Below are 9907 nucleotides of genomic sequence, written 5' to 3' on the forward strand. Positions count from 1 at the left end.
TTAACACTTAACTGCTCGGTGTCCATATTGGATTAGGCTCCACCCGGTCATGTTTGTCATGGAATATGCCATCCTGTCTTGCATGTTGTGACCATGTGGAGCGGTCAGTGATCATGTCCCCCCCCCCCCCCCCCCCCCATGCTTCTCACCGCTAAGGCCAAGTGACGGACAGTGAGCCAGTGCAGCGCCACTCTCTGAGGAAGAGCGGGCCAGGGGACAGGAAGGGCGGGGCCGGGGACAGGAGGCGGAGCTCTAGCCGCCCCGCGGCGCTCTGAGGAGAAGAGCCGCGGCTCCCGGGGCGACGAGGCCTCGTCGGCAGGTTACCACAGCGAGGGTACGCTCACACGGGCTCGACCAATCACAACGGCGGTACCGAGGGCGGGAGGGGGCGGGGGGGGGGGGGTCTCGGCACCAATCGCAAGCGTGTCTTCTGTGTAAATCCAGCGTTGTGAAGGCTGTATCCTCTAGTTGCCATAGCAGTGCAAGGTCCTTTTTATAGTTAGCTTAAATGCCACAAGTATGTGTGTGTGTGGGAGGGGGCTAGTGACATTTGTGACAAGGACGTGATGACGCGTATTTCTTCTCATGTTTATCTGGGTCTAGTATGAGAACAGCCAGGCTTTGACGTCGCACATCCATCCTCCTGGGTTTAACCCCGCCTCTCTCATTAAGCTGCATCGTCACCCTCCTAACGCCTTTTATCTCCCCCCCGCCCTCTCTCCCCACCTCCTGCGTGCGCCTCTCACTCCTCTCCCCTCTCGCTTCCAGGCGAGACTCTGAAGGAGCAGCAGGCTCCGCGCGCCCCTCCCCAAAGCCTCCTCCAGCCGCCTCCGGGACCTGAGGGAGACCATGAGCAACATCATCCACAGCCGGGCCCCTCTCCTCCTCCTCCTCCTCCGGCTCGGGCTCCACCCACCCTCCCCCAGGCGGGGGGGGCCCGCCGCCGCCGCCTCCGCCGCCCACCCCCCAGGCGCCTCCCCGCCCTCGGCCGCCGCCGCCGGGACCCACGACTGGGAGGCGGAGAGCACCAGCAGCGAGTCCCAAGTCCAGCTCGTCCGGGGGCCGCTACCCGGCCGGCCTGGAGGCCCCGGAGGGAGGCCCTCAACATCGACAGCATCTTCACCCGGGGAGAGGCGCCGGCAGGTGGGCTACAGCCCGCTGGGGGCCTCCCTCCCCGAGGACTGCGGGGCCCCCCGCCGAGGGGCCCCACGGGGTCGGCAACGGGCCTGGAGAAGAAGGCCCCGCCTGATCAGCATGGCGTCGTCCTGGACCCTGCCCGCCCCCCGGGGCCGGGGGGGGGTGGCGGGGAGCAGCAGCCCCCCCAGGCTGATCCAGAGGATGGAGAGCGGCTATGAGAGCAGCGAGAGGAACAGCAACAGTCCCGTCAGTCTGGACATGCCGCTGGGAGAGGGCTCCAACGCACAGCGCGCAGCACAGGTGATCACACACACACACACACACATGTATGTTTCTGTCCATTTACACAGACAGTAAGTAGGGACACCAGGTTTGCATGCCCCTCACGTGACCCCCCCCCCCCTTCCCTCCCTCGTGTCCTGGTCCAGGGACCCTGGGATGAAGAAGCCGTCCGGTTCGGGGCCGTCATGGCGGACGGTGCCCAAGTCCAAAAGCAGCTCTGCTCTTCTCCAGGACGTCAAGGCCTCCCGCAGGGGCAACAGCCACACAAGCTTAGGTAGGTCGGACTGTTGATGCGTGTGTGTGTGTGTGTGTGTGTGTGTGTGTGTGTGTGCGTGTAGCATAGTGTCTACCACAATGTGTGCGGCCTGAATCCTTTTATTTATTCCTATCCCGTTAGGGGATCCTCTCATTGTCAAAGTCATGTTTGAATAGTGTTTGGTGTGTGTGTGTGTGTGTGTGTGTGTGTGTGTGTATCTGTGTGTACTCATTTCCCATATCACAGTCTGTCAGTGTATGTGCATAACGCAGTTACACCAAGGGCTTTGAGGTTTGAGCAGTTTGCTTATGTTAATCCCCCCCCCCCCCCATCTGGGGACGCGGGGCGCGCTGTATGATGAAACCCACCCGTCAAACCTCATCACCACCACACTCCGCTCCCGAGAGACATCAAACAGTAAATGGACCCTTATGTCGACATTTACCGTGTTGCTCTCTCTCCGTGTGTGTGTGTGCGTTGCAGCGGGTGAGGGCCGCAGCGAGCTGGACGAGCTGCAGGAGGAGGTGGCCCGCAGGGCGCGGGAGCAGGAGGTCCAGAGGAGGAAGGAGAAGGAGAAGGAGGCGGCCATGGGGCTTCAACCCCAGACCCAGCAAGTTCATGGACCTGGACGAGCTGCAGAGCCAGGGTAAGACCCAGGCCTCGTCCCCTGCCCCCCCGACCTCGTCCCCTGCCCCCCCGACCTCATCCCCTGCCCCCCCGACCTCGTCCCCTGCCCCCCCGACCTCGTCCCCTGCCCCCCCGACCTCATCCCCTGCCCCCCCGACCTCATCCCCTGCCCCCCAGACCTCATTCCCTGCCCCGGGCCTCACCCTCTATCCCAGGCCTCTGCAGTTTGAAGCGGTCCACAGATCCCATGTAGAGCTCCCAGTAGTTACAAAGCCCCAACACGAAGCTAATTCGTCTACCAACACCAGCATGTAACCTACCCCCACCCTTCACCCTTAACTTACCAAGGCCCACCAAGCCCAGGGGGCTCGTAGCATACCAACCCAGAACAGCCCGGTACAATCCACCAGGGAGATGTACCATACAGTAGGGAGTGTGCGTGTGGGAAGCAGGCCGGCCCCAGGTCCGGGGGGTGGGGTCACCCGGGTGTTGAGGCTGCAGCTGTTCCGCAGCGCCCCGCGTGGGCCCTCCTAATGGGGCCCCCCCCCGCCGCAGCCACCCCTGAAAGGAGCATTGTCCCCCCGCACACAATAGGAAGCTTCCTCATTCACTGGCTCCACACTGGCCGCCGGACAGAGCGGGCCAGCGAGAAAGAGCAGGGAGGGGGGGGGGGGGGGGGGGGGAGGGGGGAGGGGGGGCGGGGGGGCGGGGGTGGTCACAGCATCAGTTCACGAGAGGATGGGATAAAGAGCGAGTGTGTGTGCGTGCGTGCGTGTGTGTGTGTGGGGGGTGTTTATACAGTAGCTCCCGTACAGGGTGTGTGTTTGTATCAGTAGCCGGTTGTCCAGTTTTGGTAAGCTGCTCGACCCCAAAGGCCCGCGAAGCAAAGCCATTAGTCTCGGAGAGGGCTCGTGAAAATGACATGATGATCTGTAAATGCCACTGGTTTCCGGGAGCTCCTGTGGCGCATTTCAAACAGCTTTGCTTTGTGTGTCTGCGCGCGCGTGTGCATCTGTGCTCATGCTTCATGCCTGCGTGCGTGTGCGTGCGTGTGTGTGGCGCAGGCAAAGGGGACAGCTTGGAGCGGTGTGTGTCGGACGCCGAGCTGCTGCTCGACCAGTCGGTGCGCCTGGAGCAGGCGGGAGAGGTGGCCGCAGCGCTCTCTGTGGTGACCGAGGCCGTGTGTAAGTAGCCCCCACCCCCTCCTCCCCCCCCCTCTAACCTGCCCCCACCCCCCCTCGACTCCACCACCACTCTGCCTGCCTGCCGCCAGCACACGCACGCACACACGCGCGTTGCTAGCGCTCGGCGTCACCCTTGTGTGTCTGTGGATGTGGCGTGTTCGTCCTGCCTTTCCACACACGACGTACGCATGCCAGACAGGCGAGGCGGTGCGTGTGGCCTTCTTCAAACCCCCTGACCAGGTCGACACTGACGTCAGGGTGTACTTCCGTTACAACCCCCCCACTGTTCTGGGTCCGACTACCATTTGTACTTATTTTGGGGGTAAACGGAAACCGTGGTAACCGCAAACACAACCTACAGGAGTTACCGGGGGACACAGATTACAGAGAGTCTGTAAACATTAGCTCGGACTGTTCCGTCCTGTGCACACCCACCTGTCTCTGACGCTGGCACCAGGCCTGGGGTGTTTACCCCGTCACCATGGTTACCGGGCCACCAGGGCAGAGTGGGAGTGGTCAGGGAGGACGCTATGACAACAGGAGCTTGGAAGACTCTCCGAAGACCTTATTTATGACTGTGTGGGCTCTGTTATGTCAACATGGCCAAGTGTGTCTCAGTGGTGTGTGTGTGTGTGTGTGTGTGTAGGTGTCCTTGTTTTTTTCATCTTTATTAGACTGTGTTGATATGACCTTCACGGTTTAATTGTTTGTCAAAGGCGTCTTCCAGTCTGAATGTGAGTCGTGGTCTGACACCCCAGAGTTTTTCTTGGAGGAATGCTCACACACACCATCTCTTTCTCTCTTACACACACACACACACACACTAACACAGTGTTTCCCTTGTCAGGCACCCCAGTAAACCCTGTCTCACAAACCCGCTTCCTTGATCCTGCCTTTTAAGATCTACAGCTAGTCAAATTGAACATGACAAATAACATCGGAACTTTTGAAAGATTCAGCTTGCGCTTCACGCCCAGAATTGGACTCAAACAGCACATCAGAAAATTTATTGAGAATATCTGAGACATAAATTGCACCAAGGCAAGAGCTCAGCTTTAGAACTTTTATTTGAGTTTGTTTGGCTTGACATAATCCATTTTAATGAATTAATTTAATATTTTAACTCTTATGATTTACCATTTTGCTAAAACGAAATATATTGTCACTGTGGATCTTAATTTGTCTAAGGCCTGTGTTCATCTCTGTGTAACACACACACACACACACACAACCTCCATGATACTTACCCAGTGTTGGCTTGTTTGTACCCCTCCCTCTCCCCCTCACCACCGTCCATCACTCCAACAGTCTAATCTATGATTTACATTTTGAGCAAAGTGTGTTTTTATCGCATGCCTCCCCCATAACTCAGCTCTTTATTTTCTGCATTTTCTTTTCCTTTGTTTTCTCTTATCTGCTCTGCCCCCCTCCCCTCCTTTCTTTTTTTGGGGCTTTTCTTTCTCCCCCCCCCCCCCCCCCCTTTCCTTAAATTTCTTTGTGCGACTGTAGCTAAACTCAGGCTTCCCATGCATGAGGGCGATGGGGCTAACACTCATAGCAGGACCGTGGCTGAGGCCCGCCTGCACAAGTGCATGAGGAGAGCCCGGGGCCTGCAGCAGCGCATGCAGCAGGAGAGCGCGGCGCTGCAGCCGGAGCGCAGAGCTGCGGCCGCGCGGCGCGCAGAGGAGGAGCAGGAGCCGCCCTGCCCCCCCTGTCCCCAGGGAGCACCCAGGTATACCACCCCCCCTCTCTCTCCCTACTGCTCCCCCCAGAGCCCCCGGGGGCCTGGATGAGAGCCTCTTCCACGGACGCTCCCCCCTCCCTGCTCACTTATGGAGCTCCGCTCCACGTTCAGTCGAATCCCCGCAGAGCGCGTTGAGCCCACGCTGTAGGGCTCGTCCGAAAAATAGCAGGATGCGGATGAGGTCCTCTTCCCGCTTAGGGCCCAGACGTTCGGCTTCACCTGTTTTTCGGGGCGTGCGAGAGCGCCTCTCCTATTTAAGCGTTAACAGGAACTGTGTTTCGTGGTCCGAGGTGCTGTCAGGGAGCCCCACAGCTTAGTGGTTGCTGCTGCGTAGACCAGAATAGCACAAGTTGGTGTTCGCCGTGAGCTCTCTTTGGGGGGGGGGGGGGGTCGCAAGGTCCGCTCACACAAGGGGGGGATGGAAAAGCCAGAGTGACACCCATCTCTTTCAGGGGACTGATGAAGCACACCCTCGCACGCACAGTCACTCGTACACTCACATACACATGCACATACACGCGCGCACCCATTTCAGATGTAAACAGCATGTGCTAGCGTGTGAGTCAGCGTGTAACTTGGGCTCCTCTCCTCCTCTCCAGTAAACAGCCTGTCTCGGTCCAAGTACTGTTGACGGACACAGAGGAGGAACCGCCAGCCAACCAGGATGCAGCCCAAGGCCCGCCTTCACCTCTCCATGTCAAGCCCCTCCCCCTAAGCGCATACTCGCTCCCTGACGCCCAGAGCCACGACGCCGCCCCCGCGAGCCCTCGTCCTACGGGGTCTCCCACAGGGGACGGCAGGGACTGGCCGGGCGGCTACGGTCCGGAGGGGAGGCAGCACTGGTCCCAGAGCGCCTGCTCCAGAGGGACTCCCCTCCACAACGTCAACCACGCCTCCCTCCCCAGCCTGTCTGTGGACGCCTGGGAACACGGCCCCAACGAGGGCCAGGCGGCCCACCATCTGCCCGACCGCCACAGGGCCCCCTCTCCCTCCCACTGGCACAGCCCCCCGCCGTCCCAGACGCCCCCCGCCCCGCGCCCCCCCTCTGGGTCCTCCTCCCCTCTCGGCCGTGGCCAAGACGAGAGTGGGCTTCCGAACAAGGAGGTGCCCTACTTCCGGCAGTCCTCCCTGGGCTCCGCCCAGCCGCCGCCCCCATCTCAGAACCACACCCTCCCTGCCTCTAGCTCCGCCTCCAGGCCGGGCCTGCCCCCTCCCGCCCCCGTGCGCAACTGGTCGTGCTGGAGCCTGGATAGGCCCAGCGACTCACCTCTCTTCCCCCCCACGGACCCCCCCCTCCACGGCGCCCTGCCTCCCCCCAGCCCGCCGCTACGGACCCCCTCTCCTTCCCCGGTCGACTACAGTCAAGGAGCACCCATACCCGTGGAGCGCTGGGCAGAGAACGTGACCCGGTACTACAACTCCCAGCATGCCACTGGCTGCGTGGGGAGCGGATCGCCCAACGAGGAGCTGTCGGAGCTGGATTCTCTGTACCAGGCCAGCTTGCAGGCTTCCAGCATGCCGCGGGCTTCGCGAGGAGTCAGCCCCCAGCCCGGCAGCAAAACACGTAGGTGTCCCCCCCCCCCTAACCCTAACCCAGTTTGGCCTGCGTTCACCAGGGATCTCTGTCTTGGAAAACAGGGTTCATCTATGTCTATTTGAAAAGTTGTGTGTTGGGACTTTTCGGTAGCTCTTACAGAAGTGTGTGTGTGTGTGTGTGTAGCTGCCAGGAAGATCCTCTCTGGCCTGGCCGCCCCTGGCCGCTCCAAGACCCCCACAGCCGAGATCGAGAGATACGCCTACAGAACGCCAAGCTACGCCAGCGGCCCCACGCCACACCCCAAGGTCAGCCCGTGTGCTAGCGTGGGTCTCACCCCGCGGGTTTTCATCACGAGTGTGTGTGCGCGCGCGCGTGTGTGGCTGTGTTAACCCCGTGCACGTGTCCGCAGCCCGCGTCCGGAGGGCCCAGCGAGCGCTCCGTGGCGGACGACGAGAGCTACAGCGCCGAGAACCTGCGGCGCATCGCCCGCAGTCTCAGCGGCACCGTCATCGGGGGCCGATCCGAGCACCTCGCCCCGTCACGCAGCTTTGTGAGTGTGACACGCACGCACGCTTGTGCTCCACATCAGACCACTACATCCCGTTTAGAAACCACCTCAGGATGAGCGCCGAAAAAACAAACAAACGCCCATTCAGCGCGTGCGGCCACAAACACACCCGCAGCGCTTCCTTAATGTGCACAGGCGCTCGCTAAACAAAGAGTGACGAACCTGACTGTCCCGACTGGGAAAGGCCACAGCTGTCAGCGGGGCTCAGCGCCTGCCTGTATGTGTTTCCTTCCTCAAGCACATCAATACATCAACCCCCCCTCCCACATCCCTTCACCCTCCCTCCCGACCTCATCCACAGTGCCACACCGCCATCTGGTGGTCGCTCGGTGCAACTGTTCGGCCGTGCGGCGCCCCGCGCGTTTCGCTCAGCAGGGAAAACTGCCCGAGGCCAATCTATAAATGTTTTAGCAATGATTTAGTTCCTCCATTAAGCCTTTAACCTCGCGTTCGGCTCGAATTTGCCGGCTGAGGAGCGAAGGGGCATCGCAGGGCACGTTTGCATCGGAAGGGGGGAGATGGTGAGGTACATTCGTCCTGAGTGCATTATTTTGTTCATCTTTATGTTCCCCTTGTCGTGGAGTCTCTGTTGCAGACTTGTCGGAAGTCGGTCATCCCTTGTCCACTTGTGTTTTAACTCATCTCTCTCCCCTCCTCCTCCTCCTCCCTGACTCGCTTGGTTCTCTCACCCTGCGGTGCTCCACACTCTCTCTCTCTCTCTCTCTCTCTCTCTCTCTCTCTCTCTCTCTCTCTCTCTCTCACACCAAGGAGCCCCATGTAACCAGGACACCAAAGCATGCTGATCCCCGAGTCAGCGCCTCCTCCTCCTCCCGGCGCCCCAGCACCTCCTCCCTGCACCTCCCCTCCTCCTCCTCCACCGCTCGCTACCCTCCTCCCCCCACCTCCCCCCAGTCCCACCCCTTTCCCCACAACCACCACCAACACCACTATGTCCCCCCCGCCCTAGCCTCAGCACCACCACCACCACCGCCATCATCACAGCACCCCCTTCAGCAGGCATCGCGGCCCCCCAGCGCAGGGCCGTCCGCTTGGGGACGCTCAGGTAACCATCGCCCGCCCCTCCTCCATCCCCCTCCTCCACCACCACCCACAGTAGTCTGAAGGCTTCTGGTTGCTTTCCTGGTAAGCCACAGGGAGCGTGGGCGGTGGAGAGCCATACACTCACTGTCCCTCTCTCTCTCCCTCTCTCTCTCTCATGGCTCTCATCGTCTCTGCATGTGGGGTTCAGGGCACATCAGCAGTAACTGATTGTATACTGAAAGCGTTATTTTACCTGACACTTAGCCCCATGGGGATTAATGTAGCGGCATAAAGTAAACTAAATAGCGAACAAACCTTGGACGAAGGTAACCTATGTTGCTAAGGTAATGTCATAGCAACATCATGGAGAACAGTCACTCCCAGACTTAACGCCCTGTTTAACATGTTCCATCTCAGCCGTGCCCCCCGCTGTGTCCTAATGGTCCTTCCTCCCCCCCCCCTCCGCAGGAGATCCCCAGAAGGCCCAGCAGTTTCTGGCTATGTTTGACCGGGGTGAAGCTCTCCCCCGTGAAAACAACTACCACAGTGTTGCGCTGAGCTACGGCACTCTGCCCCGGGCACCTCGCAGGGCGAACGGCTCCTCCTCCACCTCCCTCCCCCGGCCCAGGGAGGGCCCCGGCCCCGCTGGCCCCTCCGGCGGCCTCTGGAGCCGGCCCGACCCTGGCTACACCACCCTAGCCCACCCCCGCCGCTCCGCCTCCAAGCCTGGCACCGCCAACGGGTTGTACAGGCAGCCGGGCAGGCCCAACGGCACCATGCCCCCGCCCCACCACCACCTGCCCGCCCCGTCCCACCATCCCCGCCGGCTGCCCGGGGAGACCCCGGCGCAGCCCCTCCGCCTGGACGTGCCCCCCGAGGGCGACTGGAGGACCCCTACCTGCAGGGTGGCTCCGCCCACGTCTGTCCGGGAGGCCCACCCTTTCCGCCAGCCCGCCCAGAGGTCCGAATGCCCGCCCGTCAGAGCGCAGCGCGCCCTCTACGGCGGCGCCCAGCTCTGCTCCCTGTGCCAACAGCTGCCCAGCGAGCCGTCGCGCCACTACTGCCAGGCCTGCGGGGCGTACATGGCACGCTTTCGCCACGCCAGCTGATCCAGCCCGGCCTGGTCAACACGCTGTCTCTCCCCCCCCCCCCGTACACACCTCCCTCCCCAAACACCCCCTCACCTCCACCCCCCCCAGTTCGCTGGGTCTGCACAAAGGCCTGAGGTGAAAACACACACACACACAAGACTCAAAGACTAGCACGTAGTCTCAGTCGTCACAAACCTCTGATTTTAATGAATGTCTTCACGACTGCAACACCTGTCATAGCGTCAGGGCCGATGGGAGCAGTTCCCAGTCCTCCGGTTGCACACGGCTCAGATGAGACTGAAGGGTGGAGGCAGCGTTTTGGATCAGGACTAAAGAGTTTTAAAAGAGATGGAAAAACTCCCAGATGCGAAACAAAAAGGAAAATCGTGAATACTTTGAAATCGTTACAAGACAGAAATGGTTGTTTTGTAATGTTGCAG

At 60.7% G+C, this 9907-nt stretch overlaps 1 protein-coding gene across 1 annotated transcript; it reads left to right on the forward strand.

Moving 5' to 3' along the window:
* The first annotated feature begins 93 nt into the window (after nucleotides 1-93).
* usp54a (ubiquitin specific peptidase 54a) lies at nucleotides 94-9876 on the forward strand. The gene is given in 17 exon segments (XM_067235686.1): nucleotides 94-103; nucleotides 157-260; nucleotides 262-334; nucleotides 769-814; nucleotides 816-1039; nucleotides 1042-1127; nucleotides 1129-1409; nucleotides 1563-1675; nucleotides 2150-2265; nucleotides 2267-2321; nucleotides 3367-3486; nucleotides 4996-5218; nucleotides 5830-6794; nucleotides 6951-7072; nucleotides 7177-7317; nucleotides 8104-8398; nucleotides 8845-9876. Coding segments are annotated over 17 exon segments (3615 nt in total). The 3' UTR covers nucleotides 9486-9876.
* The last annotated feature ends 31 nt before the right edge of the window (nucleotides 9877-9907 follow it).

The sequence above is a fragment of the Osmerus mordax genome, chromosome 5, assembly GCF_038355195.1.
Source record: "Osmerus mordax isolate fOsmMor3 chromosome 5, fOsmMor3.pri, whole genome shotgun sequence".
NCBI lineage: Eukaryota > Metazoa > Chordata > Actinopteri > Osmeriformes > Osmeridae > Osmerus > Osmerus mordax.